Raw genomic sequence first — 23,043 nt, 5'->3', positions numbered from 1 at the left:
GATCAAGAGTTGGAGGTGCTAACAGATAAGTTTGCTTGCAAAGAGTTTGTGGCATAACTCTTATCTTGGCCTTCCCCTTAATGGTAAGCACTGCTGTTTCTTCTTCCTAGGTGTAGGCCACTCTTTTACTGCTGACAACTTCGATGGATCTGCAGCAACTCCCTCGGCTGAAACAAGGTGTTCGAAATACTCAATTTGTGATTGCGCAAACTAAAATTTGCTAGGATTAGCTACCAGCTGATTATAGCCCAAGTGAAGAGTGATCTGCCATTGTTGGGCTCTAAATTAGGATGTCATCAAAGAAAAGCAACACAAATTTTATTCATAATTGACTAGAAAGTGGACGGGGCATTGCGAAGTCTGAAAGGCATAACTAAAAATTCATAATGGCCCTTATGAGTTCAGAATGTTGTTCTATGCATATCGAGCGGGCTGACATGAATATGATGATAACTTGATTTTAGGTCGATTTTTTAAAAATACAGTAGCCTCGTGCAGGAATCGGGTAATTATAAGGAACTGTAGCTCTATTCAATGCTCGATAATCTAAACAAAATCGCAAACTGCCATTTTTTTTCTTTACCAAGAGTACCGGGCTCGAGAAAGCACTCTTGCTCGATTGGATCACTCTAGCTAACAACATCTCCTTGACTAAACGTTTGATTTTGTCCTTCTATAACTGTGGATAATGGTATGGTCATATGTTTATTGGGCCTGTACCCAGTAGCAATTCAATAGTGTGATCACGACTCCGACTTGGGCGCAGTGTATTTAATCGCGAGAACACCACTGCATACTGTTAGAGCACACCCTAAATATCTGGAGGTAAACCACTCCAATTCGGTCACCCTAGTTTCACAGTTGGTTGTCCTTCGGTTGGATCAATAGAATTGAGTTCGATGAGAACTCCCTGTGCATCCCCCTTTACTGCTTTCTTCATTGATTTGAGTGAGATTTGGGATTTCACGAGGCTACGATCTTCTCTGAGATGAATTTCTCAATTGCCTAGCTTTAAATCCATTTTCTGAACTCTCCAATCGTATTGAACCTTACCCAATGTCATTAGCCATTGAATATCGAGGATGACATCGGCATTACGCAATGACAGAGGCAAAAAGTTGTTAATAATGGTCAAGTTAGCCACGGAAAGAACCACACCTTTGCATACTTTGGTGGCACACGAAGTCTCTTATCCCCAAGACAATTCCGTAACTCGAAGAGGGAGTTACGGAGATCTAACTCCCGTACGACTTCCTCAACAATAATGTTATGTGATGCCCCACCGGCAATCACCTCCTGAATTCGGATACAGCCTATCTTGGGAGTATCAAGCCCCACCATTGATTGTAAGGACAAATCTACCCCGCCAGGTTTCGTTTCCACGGATTCAAGAGATTCCAAAACAACCAGTTCTGTCTCGGGCGTGGGTTCTTCTTCACACTCTGTGGTTGGTCCCGTGACATCCCCCCTTATTCATTTTGAAATAACAGTACTTGTAACTCCTTGCATCGATGCCTCAAGGAGGCTTTTTCGTCACATCTAAAACAAAGTCCCTTTTTGCGTTTGGCGACCCACTCATTCTCCGTTAGTCATTTGAAATTTTTGGAAATCCCGCCTTTTAGAACTGTATCGTGGCTGGTAGAGGGCATCATAGAGGCGGCGGTGCTTCTTGTGGGATTTAAAGTTATTGTCTGTGCCCTCAAGTTTGTAGAACCGAGTAGTTGGGTGGTTTTTAAGGCTTAAACCGGTGGCCCAAGTCCTCTCTTTTGGCGATCCAGTTCGTTATCTTCCACAAATTGGGCCATCGTGCCATCACCGTTTTCTCATTAAGGCCCACAGGTTCAGAACTCTAAGCTCACTCTGATCTCTTCCTTCAAATTGATAAACTTACCCTCAAGAATCAACTCTGGAACATTCTTCATCAACGCCGCCAGCTGCTCAAACTTCCAACGATACGAATTTACCATCAAATTCTTGCTCAATTTCATGAACTATACATATTGATCTCCATCTCCTTCTTTCGATGGTCAAAATCTCTCAATCATTAACTCGTGGAACTCCTTCCAACTTGTAATTGGTGTGCTGCTCTCCACCGATTAATGCCAAGACAAAGCTTCTTCTTCCAAGTGAAGTACGATAGCCTAGAGTTTATCCTTTTCAATCAATCGATTTACTACAAACCACTTCTAAATCGATTGGCTATTTCCCCTAATCTATTCGTGTATGATCGAAGGAATTCATTTCACCATCATTCTTATCTTTCTTGTCCAGCTTCCTCGCTAACATCTCCGATCCCTGTATCAGCTTTTGTTCTATCATCATGTTAATTTCCTCTTGGAATTGAGATAGTCTTCGTTCCATCCGCCCTTCATTACCCGATTTCATCCAGGCCATTTTCTCCTCTAACTCATTCATCCTGGCTTTCAGTTTTTCTAACCATTATCAGAAATGATGGCTCTGATACCAAAAATGGTAGAATCCACCTATATTTATGCAACAATATTCAAATTCCGGAAATTTGAGATTCCTTCACTCTCCCAAGAATGCTCAACAAGAGCCTCAACACAGAAAAGATACTAAAAATATGAAAAACCACTTCCCCCTGCTAGGTATATAGCCCTCTAACTAACTATATTCCTTCAACCCCACACAAAACAACCATGCGCCTTTCTATTCCCTTTTTTTCCTTGCCCCCCTAATTTCCTATGTACATATACTTGAGTAATGAGGGGCCTATCACTTTATTAGAGCCTTCTTATCGGCCACTTGGCGTGAAATAGATCAAAAAAATTTCAAAGAAAAGGAGCACTGTTTTGATCGATTATTTGGCGCCATAGTTTATTTGGTAGTTTCGTGGTGTAAATGTTCCCTTACTATAGCTTTTTTTCTCTGTTATCCAATTGGAGAAATTTTGTGTGACTCCCTTGGATAGGATTTCTCCATTTTTTTGTAATTTCATACCATTATGAAATTGTTTCTTTTATAAAAAAAAAATATATATATTTAAGTAGTGAACATTCCATAATTTGGTGGTACAGCACGTCATCAGACTTTCAAGTTTGGATGTGTTTGACTTGACTACGGTATGAAGTCTTCTGTTGTCACAGGTCATACAAGAATTCCCTACAAAGCAGTGTAAATCTTCTCTGCAATGATGCATCTTCTTGATAATTATGTAGATTTTTTACTAAGTTTTGAGTTAAATTGTGTTTGCAGCTTAAGTGGTTGAAAAAGGTTGCCACAGTACAGGACGATGGAACTGTGAAGATGGAAGTTCTAGAGGGCATTCAACCAGAAAGTTTTCATTTTGAATCTGGAATTATGGTTGATGAAGCTGTAGATGAAGAACCCCTTGACATGGCAGATGTTCCAGCCATCCCCCCACTACAAATTGTGATGCTCATAGTTGGTACAAGAGGAGATGTACAACCTTTTGTTGCCATTGGGAAGCGTTTGCAGGTTATCCTAATTTTCTGTGTCTTGTCAGTTTCTTTTAATTGATTTTCCTTTTCCTGATCTGACGTCCTCTCTCTCTCTCTCTCTGTTACTTTTTGTTTACATATATTGGTTAACTATTTTATCACCATTGTCTTGTTACACCTGATTTATTCAGATATGTTCTTAGCTTAGATGTAATCTAACTAAACTAATGGAGTTACCCTTTTGAACTGTTGTGAAGTTTGAACACATTACATGCCTCGCCTCGACATTTTAAGTTTCAAGTAAAGGGACAAAAAAAGAAAAAGAATTGGATATCTTAGGAAATTTTCTTGAAGTTAGAAGTTAAATCATTTATAAACATGCTAGAAGATTCTTGACAAAGAAAGACAGTAGTATCATCATCATCATCATCATCATCATTATTATTTTGAAAGGAAGCATTAGAAAAGAAAAAGAAAGAGCCAACCAAACAACCTAAATTGCTGGAAGCCATGATAGATTTAATCGCCGGACGCAACGAAAGCCAACAGTTTTAATCGATTTAGTGGATCTCGATTGCGACTTTTAATTAAAAATATTTTCGAAAACAAGCATCAAATTTCTTACCTTTTAGATCTCGTGGACTCCATGGGATCTTTCTAGCTAAATGTGAGAGTCCTATTAGGGGTATAGGAGAATATTATTAGTTTGTTAGTATGAAGGGGCAGTATGGTAATTAGTTGGGGTAAGATGGATATAAATAAGAGTAGTAGGGGAGAAGGAGAGTATCTTGGAGAATAGTATTGTGAGGAACTTGAGAGAGTTCTTGGGAGAGAGATAGCCCTCTAGAAAGGCTATCGATATTGTAGTTTCTATTTGAGATTGCAATATAGTTATCTCGTTAGATTATTGTATTTGGGATCCTAACACTATCCTCTATCTACAACAAACTTTGTGTGTGGGCACCTTGTAGGAGGAAGGAGGAAGAACACCTTCTTCCTTGGTGGTTATTAGGGAGGAGAAGAGAGTGTTATCTTGTGAGGATTTGGCCTTTTTTGGGTCAAAACCCTATTGGACTAATTAATTTCTTAAGTAATTATGAAAATTAAAAAAATAATATTCAATTTTCTTAATTAATGTATTAGCTCCCATCTCATGGGTTTCAGTCCATGGAATCTTCCTCCATGAGATCAGTTAAGTCATGTCTCGTTCAATTAATAATAAATCCAATTTATTATTAAAAGGCAAATTAAACATTTTAATTTTAAATTAAATAATCAACATCATTTAATTTTCTCCCGACTTATGGTTCGTTGTAGAAGTCAACAATTGATTAATTAAACTCATTAATTAACCAATTTTACCATTAACCCAAGGTGACTCCAGTATAGGCTAGGGGTTGTACCCTCATGCACTGCTGATGAGTTATGTCCATGAATATAATTATAGACGTACATTAATCCTTCACAAAGTGGTCCATGGTTTTAGATGGATGAAATTACTGTTTTGCTTCTGGTTCCATCCCTTGTACTTTAAGTCCCACTAGTTCTCTAATGGATAGCCTTTCATGTTCTCATCATGGGTTAATCCTTCTTGGAGTATCAAGAAAGCGGGTACCCTATTATCCAAGTCTCGAACCATCTCTTTAAGGGAATCACTTATATGCTTACTCAATAAGGAGAAGTACACACACTTTTATCCAAATGGGGGCGACGATTTAGCATGGAGTCAATGGCTTTGTGGCATATGGTGGTGGCTAGTCTATATGGTTTTGGTAGTTTTAATTGGAATGCAGAGCCTAAGCTTCACGGGTTGAACCGTAGTCCTAGGAACAGTATCAACAAACAATGGCTCAAGGTGGAGAAATTCTCCCTTTTAAAAGTAGGAAACGGTCAAAGAACTCTTTTTTGGCATCATTTGTGGATTGATGATTCTCCTTTTAAGGAAAGATTTCCTTTTATTATAACATCTCGGCATCTCCTTTTACTTCGGTTTTGGATGCTTGGGATAGGGAGTCTTCTTCTTGGAATATTATAACTAGAAGGGCATTGAAAGATGGGGGGATTGTGGAATTATCTGAGTTCACTTTGTAAGCTTGGAGGCGCTGATTTGTAGTTTTCAAAAGTTTTTTCATCTTCTCTTTGGAGTTCGGGCGGCCCTAAATGAGTAATATGTTAGTTTGGATTCTTTTATACGACAAGGTCAATACAGCGGAGGTTCTACAAAAGCAGTCCCCTAATTTGGTTTTGTAGCCATCCATTTGTTTGTTGTGTGATAAACAAGGTGAAAGTTTGAATCATGTGTTTTTCTTCTGCCCATATGCCTCTACCTGTTCGGTCCTGAGGGGATGATCTTCGGATTCCGTAACAGCACGTTCGGCGGCTATTCAAATAGATCCAGTTCCTACTCGGAATTCTTTCTTTCAGATGTTCTATTTGGCTTGGGTACGGTACGGGACCGTGTGGCTGCTAGCAACATCTTCTAGATTCTCAATGGAGTTAGTTTGGTGCCTAAAGCTAATTTTCTTTGGATTAATGGTTTTAAGACGATTATTTCAGAGTTATGGTATGAGAGGAATCAAAGGGTATTTGAAGACTCTAGCCGTTCGTCACTTGATTGCTTCAATATTGTCAAGTTTAAAGCCTCTCAATGGTGTGCTCTTTCTGATGTTTTCTTTTCCTATTCTCCTAATATGATCTGTATGAATTGGGAGGCCTTTATAACTCTTCTATTTTTTGCTTTTCTTTCACTCCTTTGGGAGTTTGTATCCTTGAACAATTTTTGTTTGTTTTCATCTATTGATGAAAAGTTAGTATCTTGTTCAAAAAAAAAAAAAAAGAGAGAGAAGTACAGACTTTGCACTTTCCAATATTGAGTGGTTCTGAATTCCATTATTGAGTGGTTCTGAATTCCATATTGTGTAGTATTGTTTCTTGAATATATTCCCAAACTAGTAGTTTTATTAGGTGAACACTCTGGTTACCGTCATCCATGTGAATCAAAGAATCCATGTGAATCAAAGAATACACTCGCATAGGCAGGAGTTCATAACACACTCATGATTAAGGTTGAATGAGCATATAATTATCCTAGTGATGTGTTTGTAATTTCTATAATGGTCTTATAAGAAAATACAAAACAACATCGCAAGCCAGTCTTATACAAACTCATTGTATTTGATACCCCCACTCGCATGTCTCCATGTGAACGATTAGGATGAAATCATTTGTAACGTTTACAAAGTGGGCCGTATCAACAGTATTACCAAGATAAGACACCCAATCTTATCCATCCTATAGACTTGTTAGATTACTACTTGAACATAATCATCCTGTATATCAACCACATACTATTGAAGTTTACACTAGTAACCTTAGATTTTCATAAGATGGATAATACATATTGCACATGAAAATAATCAAATTATTTAATTGATAAATTACGAGGCTTTAGGACATAAATCCCAACAGTCTCCCACTGGCACTAAAGCTAGTGAGACATGTATTCTAGGGCATCCTCTATGCCCAATATGTTCTCCCACTTGCACTAGAAAGTATGAGACATGCTTTACTTGGGAGTGCTTAATTTTTTTGAACAAAATACCTTTTCCATGGGTTCCTTTCAAATATCTCAAGGTTATATGGGCAGCTTCAAAATGAGTCCGTGTAGGTGCATGCATAAATTGACTTACCATGCTTACAACAAATGCAATGTCAAGTCGCGTATGAGACAAATAGATCAATCATACCACAAGTCTCTGGTATCGTTTCTTGTCTTGTACTTTTTTTGCATTTGCTGCTTGTAGTTTCACGTTAGGAGTTTCTGCAACCGTGCAACCTTGTAGTCCTGTTTTTCCAAATAAGTTATGATCCTATTTTCTTTGATTAACAAAAGTACCTTTCTTCGATCTTGCAAGTTCCATCCCTAAGAAATATGTCAGTGTCCCGAGGTCCTTGATTTGAAACTCACTTGCAAGGTCTTCTTGAGATCAACTAGACCTGCTTCATCATCACTAGTGAGAATAATATCATCTACATACACAATCAAAATTGAGATTTTATTATTCTCATAATGTATAAAATATGGTACTATCACCTTGACCTTGACGAAATCCAAAGTTAGATACGACTTTTCCAAATCGCTCAAACTAAGCTCTTGGAGACTGCTAAAGGCCATATAGAGATTTCTTTAATTTGCAAAATTTATTGCATCCAAGTTCTTTTTCGAAACCTGGTGGTAAATTCATAAAAACCTCTTCCTCAAGATCAACATTAAGAAAAACATTTTTCACATCAAGTTGGTAGATGGGCTAATTTAAATTAACTTCAAGAGACAAAAGAACTCTAATAGAGTTAATTTTGGCAACAAGAGCAAATGTTTCCTGATAATCATCAATCCCATAGGTTTGAGTGAAGTCTTTAGCTACCAATCTGGCCTTGTATCTCAATGCTGTCATCTGCATTACATTTTACGTTAAACACCTATTTACATCCCAGTGGTTTTTTACCTATCGGTAGCTCTACTATCACCCAAGTAATATTTTGCTTTAAAGCATTGTTCTCCACTATAATAGTTAGTTTCCAATTGGATATTCTTGAGCTTCATGTATATTCCTTGGAACAAATAAATCATTTATCTTAGATGTGAAAGCTTTATGATTATTTGACAACTTTTGATATGTAGTTTGTAATAGGATATTTGCTACAACTTAGAACTTCTTTTCTAAGGGCTATGGGAACATCGAGATTAGAGAGAACAGGTGAAGTATTTAAAACAGTTGAAGAAGTAGGAATTGAAGAGGAATTACCAATATTTTTCAGTTTCATTTGGAGAGAGATTGTCATTATTTTCAACTTCATTTCTCGGAGTCTCAAATTGGTTCTGTGAAGATCTATCTGGTCGTTGTTTCTTTGATTGAATTACCTTCTAGTATAAAACTTAAACTCAGAGGCTTGATTAGTAGAATCATCAGCAGCATTTTGGAGCCCTATTGTTGAGAAAATTGAAAAGAAATTGGACAGATGGAATCAGTATCAGCTATCGAGAGGAGGTCGTTTAACGCTTTGTAAGTTTGTCCTTTCTAATTTGCTTCTCTATTATATGTCCTTATATCAAATGCCAGCGGGAGTTTGTAAACAAGTTGAGAAGAAAATGAGGTCTTTTTTGTGGAAGAGTGGTGCTTCAGGGGCTCTAAATCATCTGGTAAATTGGAATGTGGTATCTAAACTTTTGGAGGATGGCGGTTTGGGTATTGGAGGTCTTTCCAAGCAAAACAGTGCCCTATTAGCTAAATGGGGTTGGAGATTCGGCTGTGAACCGTATGCCTTATGGCGAAAGGTGATAGAAAGTTTGTATGGTTCCTCTAAGTTAGGTTGGTCTTCCGGTTCTATGTTAAATGGCTGCCTTAGAAGACCTTGGATCAACATCTCTCGCCAATGGAGCCATTGGAATCAGTTTGCGTGTTTTAAGCTTGGGTCAGGAGTTAGCATCCTGTTTTGGACTCATAAATGGATTGAAAATCAGCCCTTAAAGGATAGATTCTCAAAGATCTATCAAATCTCCACCAATCCTTCCGGATCAGTAGTTTAGTTTTGGGATGCACAGACCCTATCTTGGAGAATTTCTACAACACGAGCTCTAAAAGATGATGAATTAGAGGAGTTCAGTGCACTTTTATATCTTCTGCATTCTCATTCTCCTTCCAATGAATTGGATAGGAGACTTTGGTCACTTTAACCTTCGGGTATGTTTTCTGTTGCATCAATCAGTAAACTACGTAGTGCTTCTTCACTGCCAAAGGCCTTATTTAAAGTTATATGGAAATCCAAAAGTCCTAAAAAGGTCAGCTTTCTCATTTGGATATTAATTTATGGAAAAGTTAATACTAATGAAGTTATGCAAAAGAAGCTTCCCAACTTCAGTCTGCTGCCATCCATTTGTGCATTATGTCAGTCCAATGACGAGAATATGGTGCATTTGTTCTTCTTCTGCTCCTATGCTAGATATTGTTGGAATTCCTTGTTTGAGGAATTCAACATGGTTTGGGCTTTCGGCAACAATGTGTCTGACAACTTGGTTCAAATTCTATCAGGTCCTGTTTTTAACCCAAAAGCCTCTTTATTATGGATCAATGCAGTCAAGGCATTGGTGTACGAAGTTTGGTACAAATGAAATCTTAGAACCTTTGAAGGAAAGAAGCAGTCTCCCGCGGCTCGTCTTGACATCTCTAGATTTAAAGCTTCTCAATGGAGCTCTCTATCTCCTTTATTTAAATCTTATTCCCCTAGTCTGATTTGCTCGAATTGGAATGTTTTTATGGCAGTTTTTTAAGATTTTAGTTTATTTTTGTTTCATTTCAATTTTCACTCTTTCGAGAGTTTGTATCCTTGAACATTTTGTTCCTTTTCATTATCTTAATGAGAAGTTCGTATCTTGTTCAAAAAAAAGTATTTCTCCCCCTACCTGAGAAGGTTCTTCACAAGGCTTCAAAGGACTATTAAAAGCTTGACAAATAGGGCTAGGAAGAGGGACAAAAATATCCCAAAAATTATCTTCCGAATTTGTTTTCTCCCCTTGGAGAGAATTTTGGGGAAACTGTAGTTTTTCCAAAAAAGACATATCCATACTCACAAAATGTTTTTTGGTGAGGATCAAAATATTTATAACCTTTTTGACTTGAAAAATATCCCAAGAATATATATTTTTTTGAACAAGAAAGGAACTTCTCATTGAAATAATGAAAAGGAATAAAAGTGTTCAAGGATACAAACTCTCGAGAGAGTGAAAGAAAGAGAAAAAGCAGAAAATAAAACATAAACAACCAGATACAGTGAATGCTTTCCAATTAAAACAAATCAAACTAGGGGAGTAATTCCTAAATGAAGATGATAAATAACACCAATGAGAAGTTCTAAACTTAGCTAGACTGAGTCGCACCCCCGGAGGTTGACTCTTTCCTTCAAAAATTCTGAGATTACTTTCAAACCATAGCTCGTAAAGGACTGCTTTTATAGTGTTAAGCCATAGAAGATTGGCTTTAGGGTTTAAGATTAACCCGAGCAATAATATTGATGAACATTCCCTGCTACTATGTTGCCAAACACCCAGGACATATTGAACTCCTCAAAAAGAAGTTTCCAGCAATGCCAAGCATAAGGACAGGAGAAAAATATATGAACGGAGCATTCCTCATCGGCTTGGCAAAGGGGGCAGATTGAAGGCAGAAGAGAATGGCCAGATAGCTTCTTTTGAAGTACATCAGTAGTGGTCACCTTTCCATACAAGAGAATCCAAATGAAGAAACTAACCTTTTTTGGACTCTTATACTTCCAAATAGCTTTAAACAGATCCATTGGCATAGGAACATCTGAGAGGGAGTTGCAAATTTAAGCTACTGTAAAACCACCCGAAGGATCCAAAGACCAAATCCTGTTATCTGGACAAGTATTGGGAGAATACAAATTGAGGAGTGATAGAAGTGAGGCGTATTCCTCAATCTCGTCATCTTTCAACATCTACATTTACCAGCTCTAAAATCAAATTCTGACAGAAATTGACTAGTTATGTGAACATATGTGGTACATCAAAAAACTTTAAGAGGTAAATCAGAATATATACGGGATGTTGGAAAAACAAATTTAAAGCACCCACTGATAGTTTTGAAATTTAAAACTTTACTAGGCATCCTATTTATTAGGTATGCAGCCGTTTGAAAGAGGAATTTCCAATAAGCCGAGCTCTTCAATAATTCCATTAGACTTTTTCATGCTTCTCTTGAATCTTCTGGTTCGAGATCTTTCATGAATCCAACGTGTGATGTTGAAATCCCCTCCTATGCACCAGACATCTACACAGTAAGAGAAAACCGAAAGAATATCCTTCCATAGGAACCTTCTTACTCTGTAACTATAGACATTTGAACCCAAAAGTCTTTTTCATTCTAAAAAGAAGCTTTTAGAATTTCTATGACATTGTTCTTGCTTTCATCCCAATGATCAACAAACCTCCAGATGTTTCATCAGAATTTATTTATGTCCATCCAACTTCTCTAGAGCTCGATAGGGATTCGACGATGCTTAGATCGATCTTTCAAGCTTTGTTTTTTGGATTAAAAATATATCAGGACAATGTTGCTGAGGAATATTTTGATAGAGAGTCTCTTGGTGCTATCCCCTAGACCTCTAGTATTCCATGATAACATGTTCATATGTTTTTACAACCAAAAGGCTTTGGAGGAATCGCCTGACAAGCCACAAGAGGATAAATATTCTGCCCGAGCTCCCTTAATTTTGGGATCAAAGAGAATGACGGATTGAGAATGGGAGATGGAGCTACTTCCAGACCATCTGTGTTGGGAGGCGTAGGAGAACTTAGAGGGTTTTCAAAAGACTCATCACTATTGACATTGCTGTTTTCATCCAAGGGGGATCAAATTCAATGCTGCTCATACTTAATTGAGATTCCTTGTCTTACTCATAAGAAATGTCTCTTGTTTAATTAATGTTGGATGGTCCACGAGAAGGATTGAAGTTACCTATTTTGAGGGAATTCACTTCCCAAAAATTGGTTGGCTGAGTAATGGCAGAAGACTGATGAAGTTGCTTAATGTCCAAGATTTTCTTAGCATTTAATTCTGATAGATCCAAATACTTCAAGCTTCTTTCTTCTAGAAGATCAGAAGATAATTGAGAGAACGTGATTTTTCATTGAGAGAACGTCTTATTTTCTTGTGTAAAAAAAGGATGAAAAGCCAAAAAGACCTCTTTAATTTCTAAAACACTATTAGGTGGAGGAGTATTAAACATGGATTTGATGAATTTGCTCTATACTTGAGTCACCACAACTATCACCAAACATTTCTCTACCATTGTCAGTTGAGATTTGGACCATTTTAAATAAACAACTTGTCCTGAACAAAAGCTGACAACAGAACCAAACCAAATAACAATTAACCAAATCAAATCAGGCCACAAATTGATATTAGAAAGGAGATAACCATAACCAAGAGAGTTAAACCAAGGCAGAATCAGTTAAGCCGGATGAACCAACCCGAACCGGTTTGAACCAAAGCACTGTACTAGACCAACTCGTGAACCGGACTGGCCAAGGGTTTGAAAAACCAGAAAACTTGAATCTGAACGGCGCCAATACTTAGAGAATCTCCAGCGGCAACGGAGAACTAAAGGAGATTTGCGAAATCAGTGAACTGATTGGCAATGACGCGGCGGCGGTGGCGGCGGGATCGAGATGGCTGCAAAGGCGGCAGTGAGATCGACATCGACTGGGCTGCAAGCTTAGATGTACGGCGTGCGATTGGGTTCACAAACAAATTGGATATTGGGTTCGCGAAGAGACGGCGTCGGACGAACAGACCAGGCCGGCGAAGATGTGCAGACAACAAATCTGCAAAGATCGGGCTGGATGAACCGATCTGAGAAGAGATCGCCGGACGAACAGGTCAGACAAACAAACACGATCGGTGCGACGGCACAGATCTACCACGACGGTCTACAGATCTGCGAAGGATGGCAGATCTGTGATGACAGACAGCGGAGAGGGTTGACGGTGATAGCTGGGTCGCTGTGAAGAGATCGTCCGAAAAGATCGCCGGAGGAGAGGATGACTGTTAACAGCTAGGGTTTTGGATGAAAGCTAGGGTTTTTTTTAGAATTAGGGTTTTACTTCCTAAGCTCTGATACCATGTGAATTTGAGAGAATAAAAATATTCTATTATATTCAAACATGTAACTTAGGTCTTCTTATATAGGAGAATGACCTGCTACAAACAAGAAAAGTACTAAATACCATAAAGATTAAATATCAACAATAAAGACTAAATATTAACAGCTAATATTAACAACTAATATTTAAACAAATATTGATAAATCCAACGCATTGCATTCAAGGTTTCTTATGCAAGTTAGGGACGGGAATGGAACTTGTCGATTCTAGAAAAAGAGATTCTCGCACGGTTGGTTTTTGGAATGCGTTGTTTGGCCCACATCGGGTGGACGAAAATACATATCTGTACCTGCAGAGTCTAGAAAGAACGACTGGGTAACCTTTTGGGACATGATAAAAGACTTCTTGGGGAACTCCAATGGGAAGCTTTTGAAGGGTGCCTCCACCTCTTCATTTACAGAGAAGGTTAAGAAAAGAGATAGCATGATGGCATCCCTACAATAGAGGATGAGGTTTTTGAGAGAAGAAAAGGGAGCAACTCGTATTGGGTTCAAAAGGAAGCCGAAGTTGTGGAAACAGATTGGGATAGCGCCATGGTTATTTCACGGTTTAGTGCTCAAGATAGTTGGAAGGCAATTGCTGTCTCCCTCAAAAGAGTCTTCTCAGAAAATTGCCAAGTCAACCCCTTCTTGGCAGATAAGGCTTTATTTAGATTTGAAAATGGACGGCCCTGAACTCTTGGCTCAATGGCAAGTGGCACAAGTTAGATGTATTCATGTGAAGATGGAGAAGTGGGATGTCGAAAAATATGGCAGTAATGAAATGATGGTGTGTCTGGGTGAGAATTTGTGACTTACCTTTAGAGCTTCGGAACACGAATTGCTTCAAGGCCATTGGAATCCATCTCGGAGGTTTAAAGAAAATCTCTTCAACATCGCTAAACCTGGTAAACTGTTCAGTAGCCTTCATTCAAATAGAGAAGAATATATGTGGCTTTATTCCGACTTCTATTGAGATAACTACAAAATATGGGGTGTTTGTGGTAAAATTGGCTGCTATAAATGGAGCTGCCAAGTCTTCATTTCCTTCCGTTCAGCTTTCAAAGACCTCGCCTATTGTTGCAACAGACCCTTTATCTTCTCAAAATGCTCGTGCTGGCCTAGTAATTGTGACAGGTCAGTTGAGCACCCCTCTGGTCAGTAAAGTCGTGGGCTTTGATAAGGAAATGGACAATATTGGCCCTACGGTTTTTCAAGAATCAGATGCAGAAGCTATTTCAAAACAAAAATCAAAGGGCAACCATTTTCCTCCTAGTATGAAGAATACCGAAAGATTAATTCAACCCCTTCCTTTTTACTATTTTCGTAGAAAGTCTACCACTATTTTTGGAAAGAAACTCACAAAGCCTTTGTTAGCTGAAGGGGTTCAAGTTAACTTGAATAAGTCTTTCAATAAGGAAAGGGAAGGAGTTAGTAAAGTTAGTATGGACAAGGTAAATGTTCCGTGCATTGGTTCTATACACTCCACTAACGAGGGTTTGCCTCTTAGATTATCCTGTTTAGAATGCTCGGATAATGATTCTGAAGACGACGATGGTCCAACCAATATTAGTAGCTTGGACTCTTCCCCAAAGTCAGACATCCCTATTTAGGATGCTTCTGAGCAATCCTTTGAGGAAGATCTTCAAATTTTATTTAATGAGCAAAAAGAAGATAAGAAGTTAGTTTCCCCACAACAATCAACAATTCCTTCCTTTTTTGAAGAAATGGGGATTACTCTTGTCTGATTAGAGTCTGCCCTTTGAGTTTTCGGTTGTTCGGAAAGTTGGAATGTTTCTCCTACGCCTTCTGCAGTTTTATTTTGGTCGGTTGGTTGGTGGGACTTTCAAAGTTTTTCTCCGGTGTGCAGATTAGCATATGTTGGTTTGTATTTGACTGTTTTTTGAAGACAGATTTGAGGCTTAGTTTTTGGTGATTACTCATTATTTGAATTCTGTCTGCGGTCTATTCTTGTGTCCCTAGATTCTACTGGGTTCTTTCTGGAGTTTGGTTTTCGCTCTTGGTGCTAAGGACGGGTTTTCCCTCTTGTTGATGTTGGCTCTGGATTTAGTTTGGCTTTCCAAGCTCAGTAGCAAGTAGTTTTTTCTGAGTTCTGTTTTAGAATGTCTTTTATCTTTTCGAGCTTGTTTTGCTCTTGTTGCGCTATTTCTTCGATATTTCCTCTTCCCTCTTTTCTTTTTTCACCCCTTTGGGGTTTGTATCTTGAACATTTTTCCTTTTCGTATATCAATGAAAAGTTGTTTCTCGTTCAAAAAAAAAAAAAAAAAAGAATAAACCACTAATGAACCAAAAGGCTTAAGTTTATGGGTTGCCTAAATTTAATTCACTTATTTGATATCTTAACACTCCTTCTTACTTGTGGGCATAGAAAATTGCACCAGACCCAACAAGTGGAAATGAATATAAATGGGAAAGAAACAACCATGTAAGGTTCAAACAGAAGACCTTTGCTCTGATACCATATTAAACATGAATAAACCTTCAATGAACCCAAAAGCTTAAGTTTATGGTTTGGGTAGATTTAATTCAAATATTGGATATCTTCACAAGGAGAAACACCATTCACATTAGTAACCCTTGGCGAACGGGCAGCTGCATTAGATGCAGAGAATGAACATTAAATGCTTCCTTCTCTCGTTCCTTGTCACATGTTCTGTTCTCTCACCCCCTTCTTCATTAAAAGTTGGTTGTAAGTTTGAGATGTCAGGCGTCTGCCTGGAATATCAACTAATGAACCAGCCTCCTCTACTTTTTTGAGAAAAAACCTTTCATTTTCCCCTTCCTCATTTAATGTACAAACGTCATTTGGCTTTTCAAGAATAATCCCTTCCTCTTCTCCCCTCTTTATTGATTCTTCTATTGGAAATAAAGGATCCATAAAAGTTTACTTTTCCAGATTAAGTTTAGGGCTGAAGACATCCATTAAGTCTTCTTCTGCAACAGAGAAGTCATTCAATTTTTCAACCAATGGGATTATTTCTGGCACAATAGTGACATCATCCTTATTTCTATCCGTTTCTTCCCTAAAAGTAGGAAGAATCACCGAATGGCCAACTGTAGCCCATTCAGTAACCCTTTCAAATTCTCATTCACTACCTCGGAATTTGGCATCGAAATAAATGTTCATCGTCCTCTAACTTCTTATCGCATAAATGAAGAGGGATTTCCTTTATGAGATTCTTCATCTGCCACAACTTCCTGTCTTTGGATGTCCAATGAGTCTGAAGAAGCTGCAAGCAACTGATTCTTGTAGTTCTGCTTAAAGAACAATCCTGGCACATTGACTTCTCCATTTAAAGCTCCCACTCAACCCACAAAAATTCCAAATTTTATATTTATCTCGATGTAAGCAAAAATGAAACCGCAAACATTCGTTTCTATTTGAATCAGGGTGCATAAATCATCGAAATGACCATTACACTATCCCACTCGAGCTCTACTGACTCCTGTCTGACCCAATAATGCTTTAAGAATCCTTTGGTGGCTGGGACTCCTTGACTTCTCATCTTCCCATTGGAGTAGGAGTTCTGATCCTTGACCTTCTTTGTGAACTTCTGAATAGCCTCATCCTTAAAACTTCCGTTCTTCTCTCCTACCAAAGCCTCAGCATAAGAAATCTGAGAATTTGATGCGCTCTTCTCCTTTGGAGCTTCTTTATCCCCTGGGACTCCCATCTCCCTTAAAAATCGTATCTCAAAAAGCAATCCAACCACTTTTCCCAATTCCAACGGCAATTACAATCTTTCTTCTCCCTCCGGTTGGAGGCCCAACAACTAATTCAACATGAAACCTTGAATCAAATTTAAATTTTTGAATTCTACACATACCACACTCATTTCTTAACTGATTATAAAACGGAGTTTGCTTTGGCAGAGTTTGCTTTGGCAGCTGCATCATGTTAACTGACTGATCTTCAAACCAAACTAACTGCAGAATTTTCATGGGCAGTACATCATGGCATTTCATATCTTCCACATAAAACCAATAATCTTTGAACCATAAGCAAGAATGTGTATTCTCCACACAACAACTATTAATTTCCATGATAACCATGATATCAAAGAACTAAAATCTGAACTAATTCTAAAACTGGAATCTCTCATGGACAAACTTCAAACACGAACAAAAGGCTAGGATTGACGACTTTGAGAGGAGAGAGAAGGGAGCTTACTTACCTTTCCATTCCCTTAGCGTAATATTGCAATGGTACCCTGCTGCCTGTGGGCATCACTTTTGTTTCTATCATGCCCAAATACCAATTTGTTGATCTAAATTCAAAAAGACCTAGAAGTTCTACGAAGTGGGAAGAAAGCTTTTTCTCAAGCTTTAGGAGCAGCTGGTTTGCTGTTTTGTTTGGCTGGTTTTGGCTGTTTGGGAGCAGATCTTTAGTTTTTTTATTTTTAAGCTTGGTTTCTTTGGCATGTTGAGTGTTAACTTTGGCTTTTGCTTACTTTATTGCTGGAGAGTTTGTTGCTCTGGTGAGTTTGGTTAGTTGGCTTTTTTGGTATGCTTAAGTTTTTTGTTTTGGAGGCTGCTGTTTTAGGTTGTTTGTTGGTTATCTTTTTCTCCTTTTGGGAGGTCATTTCTTTGAACATTTTGTATTTTTTATCCATTTCTGGTTAAAAAAGTATACATATACATAGAAAGACCATCACCAAATGAGGAAAAAACTAAAATGTTATAGACAATTATTCTTTACAATAAATATAAAATAAATGTAATGCTACCAGTACCTACCAAGCTAGTTTGAAGATCTCTTCCCTACCTAGTTTGTCAAGAATTTTTCTTGACAGGCATAGGCAGCATATCAGTCATTTGTTCTATTGTTGAAAGATAGATCTCACAAACTTCATCCCTAAGAAGTACTTTAAGGTTCTTAGGTCTTTGATGTAAAACTCATTTGCAAGCTATTTCTTAAAATTGCTAAACATAGTTCATCATCGGAGAAGAGGATAGTATAACAAATAAATTGCGATTTTACTATTCTTAAGAGTGCTTATAAAAATTGGTAGAAACTCTCTTCTCTTCTTCAATAAACTTTGATAAACTAAGTTAATTTTAAGTTGGCAGAGATGACACATTACTTGCAGGAGTATGGCCATAGAGTTAGATTGGCAACTCATGCAAACTTTAAAGATTTTGTACTCTCTACTGGGTTGGAGTTCTTTCCTTTGGGAGGAGATGCTAAAGTTCTTGCCGATTGTAAGTGTTCCGATTATTTTCCCATACGTTTTTGCATAACATCAAAATGCTATAGTAATGAAGATCGGTATTTAAACTATTGTGTGAGGGATGTCCTCTTGTATTAAAAATATGCTAAGATTTGGAGCTTATTTATGATTATGAAATTTTTTTTATTTTCTACAGATATGGTCAAGAATAAAGGATTCTTTCCATCAGGACCTTCGGAGATTCATACTCAACGAAATCATTTGAAGGATATTATTTTCTCATTACTTCCTGCGTGCCAGGATGTTGATCCGGAATCTAAAATTCCTTTTAAAGCAGATGCGATAATTGCTAATCCCCCCGCATATGGTTAGAATCAAATTTGTTATTCTATATATTCTTTTCGTGGAATTTTGAATGTGTAATTTCAATTTATAATCTACTTTGTTTTTGTTTTTGTTTTTTGTACTTCCATTTGTTCCTTAACCCTTCAACATGGGTCATTTGCTGACCAATCCAATTTGCCACAGCTTTGTGCTGTTTAGGTTATTAGAAGGGAAGGGTGCTAAAAATTGTTGTGGTCTCCATCTTACTAGTGCAGAAGATTTTATAGTGGAGTCTGATTTTATGTCTTTTAATTAGTTTTTGTGTATTTTTAGTGTGGTTTAGGCTCGAGTAAGAATGCTCAAGAGAGGGAGGGTCCAAATACCCAAATAATTTGGGAGTTATTGTAGTTCTTCTATTATTTATATTTCAATATATTCCAGTATTTGGTTTGTAGCAAAATGATGTCCTTCCAAAGAGCAGGGTTGTCATAAAAAAACTGCCAAATTCATTTAGTCATGAGAGCTTTATTACTGTCTATGGTCTTTTCAATGTCAAGGCAACCGTTGGTAATAGAGGAGGATACAATCTACCGATTAACAATGTGTTCTCCCACTCATTTTACTCCTTCCTAAAGGAAATTAGGAAGAATTTGTTGAATTGTAGTACACACCTTGGCAGGAGCGTGGAAGACCAAAAGAAAATAGATTGCAAGTTAGAAAGCAACGCTTGGATGAGCATAAGTGTTCTCTTTTGTAGAAAATTAGCTCATTTTATCAAGGAGATTTTGAGTTGACTGATCTTGGGCTGCCACCAATGTTAACTTTTTTCAGGGAGAAAAGAAAATTATAGAGATTAAACTTTTGGATGAGACTTAAGCAACCACTGTCTGGTTCAACGTGCTCTAACCTATCTTGATTAAGACCAAAAACCTATAAAAAAATGAAGCTTAGTTTAAGCTGTAAAAAAAATGAGAGAATTGAAAATTTATGAATATCCACCGATAGATATGAATGGTGTCTCTCTCAGTAGAGAGAGTTATAGATTCCAAGAAAAGAGGTGAGTCGTCGACTTTCAAAACCATGTGTAAAGTACTAACACAACCCTGCCATCTTTCTAAAGTAACTAGCGAAAAAACTTTCCCCTTCTCATGACAAAAAAGGAAAGAGGGGCGTTCTATTTTGACTCAAAAAGCTACATCTTACACTTGAAAACTTCTTTTACTTTACCTATCTTAATTGAGATAAATCTAAATAAGCTATCACCTTTAATAAAAAATCAATAGAAAAAATCCCTTCCTAGCCAATGGGACTCTACATTTGGCTCTTATTCTATATCAAACTTGGATTAGAAGAACACCCTAGTACACAATACAAAAAAATCAATCAATTCTCTTGATCAGTGAGAAAAAGCGTGTGTGTGTGTGCACGGGGTGGGGGGTTAAAGATTGGCACTCCACATCTCGTGAACACAAATACTTGTTTCATTTTCAATTTCTTTTGCGACTGGTAGCACAGTCTTCTTTTAGGCTTTCTCGTGGTAGAGCACTAGTAGCACGGCTGGTTTTATCTCCTTGTGAATCTTCTTTGGGTCAATGTCAAACCTACAATTTCATAATTTTTTTCTGAAAGGAATCAAAGAACTTTTTAAAACAAGTCTAAAGGTTTGATGTTGTCATGCTCAAAGCTTCTTAATGGTGTTCTCTACCCAAATATTTTTCTCAGTATTCTATTTGTTATATTGGTATGAATTGGGATGCTTTTGCTTTTTACTTATTAGGTTACATCTGTTAATTGTATTTTTCTTTTCATTCCCACTGTTATTAGAATTAACATATTATCGAAGATTGTTAGCTTCATGACATGATTTCTGTCGGTGCCACATTGGTTTTTTAGTTTGGCTTAAACTAATTCCCCCCTCCCTCAAGGTTTCCCTGCGCTCTGATTGTTTTTAAAAAATATTTTTATAGTTATTTTAAAAAAAAATTCCTTAATTTAGCAGTTTGTTTTTACACTGTTGAATATCATCTAAAGAACTTAAATTGTGTGAGGTATCAACTCCTCAGTACTCAGATTTACTTCCAAAAGATAACCCGAAGGTGATACGAAAAGAACAAAAACAGCCCTAAGGCAACAAAAGACCCACCAATCCGAGAGGGTGGGGAATCTCTCCCTAGCAGCCCAAAAGCTAACCCACACAAAATGCTAGAATACCCCCCTTAGCCTACATTCTCTTCCCCTTATAGGCAGAACTTCCCTCCTTCCTACATGTAGCTGGTCCCCCCTCCTTCTCTCTCTTGGCGGTTATGGCCCTCCTCTCCTAAAAAGACTTCTTTACCCTTCCTACTATATGTTTTTACAATTGGAGGCTTTAACATCACCCCTCATTTCAACTGTCACCTTGTCCTCAAGGTGAAACATAGGAAATTGTTTGCTCATGTCACGGACATTCTCCCAAGTAGCTTCCTTGTCAGGTAAACCCTTCCAGCTGATGAGAGCCTCCCTTTCTCCTGTGGTAGTATTGTTTTGAAACGCGAACACTCTATCTGGTTCTGCGGCCCATTCCCAATCTTCCTAAGCTGTGGTGGAATAAGAGGAGCGGCTAAAGCTGTCCCAATAACTTTCTTTAGTTGTGACACATGGAAGACAGGGTGAATTCGTGCTTCCGCTGGTAGGTCCAATAAGTACGCGACTTTACCAATCCACTGTAAGATAGCATAGGGTCCGTAGAACTTAGGCTGCAGCTTCTCATTCCTTCTTTTGGCTATAGACAGTTGGCGATAGGGTCGCACCTTTAGGAACACTAGGTCGCCAACATTATCCTCCACCTCCCGGCGCAATTTATCAGCACTTTTCTTCATACGATCCTCGGCTTTCTGTAATTGTTCCTTCAGATGGTTAAGAGCAAGGTCTCTCTCAGTGAGTTGTTGATCCAAAGTGGCATTGGCTGTTTTCTGACTCCCATAAGATATCAAAGGTGGAGGAGCTCAACCGTACAGTGCCTGGAATGGTGTGGAGCCCAGTGAGTTGTGGTAAGTGGTGTTATACCAATGCTCTGCCCACGCCAACCACTATCCCCAGGACTTAGGCTTCTCACTACAAAAACACCACAAATATGTTTCTAAGCAGCGATTCACTTGTTCTGATTGTCCATCCGTCTGAGGATGATAGGCAGTGCTCCTCTTGAGTGTGGTGCCTTGCAATCTGAATAACTCCGTCCAGAAATGGCTGATGAAAACTTTGTCCCTATCTGATATGATGGATCTCGGGAAGCCGTGCAGCCTAACAACCTCCTTAATAAAAGTCATTGCTACCACCTTGGCTGAAAACGGGTGACTCAAAGGAATGAAATACGCATACTTACTTAAACGGTCTACCACGACTAGAATCATTTCCTGCCCCTGTGATTTAGGTAACCCTTCCACGAAATCCATCGTTAGGTCCTCCCAAATTCGGTCAGGTAGCGGTAGGGGCTGAAGAAGTCCTGCCGGAGCTAGGGACTCTGTTTTGTGTCATTGACACACCTCGCATTCACTCACATGGCGCTTTGCATCTTCCTTCGTCCCGTGCCAGTACAATTCCCCTGTTAGTCTCTTGTAGGTTCTCAGAAAGTCCGAATGTCCTCCAACTACCGAATTGTGGTACATCTGAAGGATAGCTGGTATCAAGGTTGATGTTTTTGTTAAGATTAAGCGGTTTTTGTATTGCAATGCGCCGTTCAGCAGGTGGAATTTTCCTCCACTGTCCGGATCTTCGTTAGTCAACACCTTGGCAAGGTGAGGATCCTCAGAGACTTCCCTCTTTATAACGTCCACATAGATCACTACGGTTACCGAAAGGACTGCTAGTGTTGGGGTCGCGGGCATCCGTGATAAAGCATGAGCTGCTTTATTCTCCAATCTGAGCTTGTACTGTATTTCAAAGTCGTATCCCAACAACTTGGAGATCCAGTTCTGGTATTCGGGTGGGACTATACGCTGCTCTAAAAGGTATTTAAGGGCCTGTTGATCCGTTCGAACAATGAACTTCTGCCCCAGGAAAGAGTATGCGTTGCATCGCTAAAACAACAGCCATTAACTCGAAAGAGTATGCGTTGCATCGCTAAAACAACAGCCATTAACTCTCTTTCATACACTGACTTCGCTTGGTTCTGCAAGAAAAGAGTATGGCCGAAGTAAGCAATTGGTCGCTGGTTTTGCGTGAGCACTGCTCCTAGTCCTGTCCCTAACGTATCGGTTTCTATGACAAATAGGATCGTGAAATCCAGCAGAGCTAACACTGGTAGTGTCACCATAGCTCTCTTAAGTTGCTCAAAGGCTGTAGTAGCTTGATCCGACCATTGGAAACTGTCTTTCTTGAGCAGTTGGGTAAGAGGGGCTGCAATAGTGCCG

The 23,043-nt window shown here is 38.5% G+C and overlaps 1 protein-coding gene across 7 annotated transcripts in view; it reads left to right on the top strand.

Annotated features, from left to right (window-relative positions):
• LOC111024666 (sterol 3-beta-glucosyltransferase UGT80A2) overlaps positions 1-23,043 on the top strand; it is a 61,025-nt gene that overhangs the window by 27,594 nt on the left and 10,388 nt on the right. For 6 of the 7 annotated variants that reach the window (XR_015791190.1, XM_088124705.1, XM_022302409.2 and 3 more), the window contains exons 3-6: positions 3,039-3,083; positions 3,217-3,459; positions 18,251-18,362; positions 18,528-18,698. Coding sequence is in view for 6 of the 7 variants with exons in the window: in XM_022302409.2 (XP_022158101.1) it covers positions 3,039-3,083; positions 3,217-3,459; positions 18,251-18,362; positions 18,528-18,698 (571 nt within the window). In the remaining variant the exon portion in view is untranslated. The remainder of the gene's footprint in view (positions 1-3,038; positions 3,084-3,216; positions 3,460-18,250; positions 18,363-18,527; positions 18,699-23,043) is intronic. The other variant, XM_022302410.2, reaches the window with a different exon arrangement.

This window comes from Momordica charantia, assembly GCF_013281855.1.
Source record: "Momordica charantia cultivar OHB3-1 chromosome 6 unlocalized genomic scaffold, Mcharantia_2.0 BLBB01000006.1, whole genome shotgun sequence".
In the NCBI taxonomy this organism is placed as follows: Eukaryota; Viridiplantae; Streptophyta; class Magnoliopsida; order Cucurbitales; family Cucurbitaceae; genus Momordica; species Momordica charantia.
The sequence above is the reverse complement of the archived record's forward strand: the minus strand, read 5'-3'. Positions and strand labels throughout refer to the sequence as shown.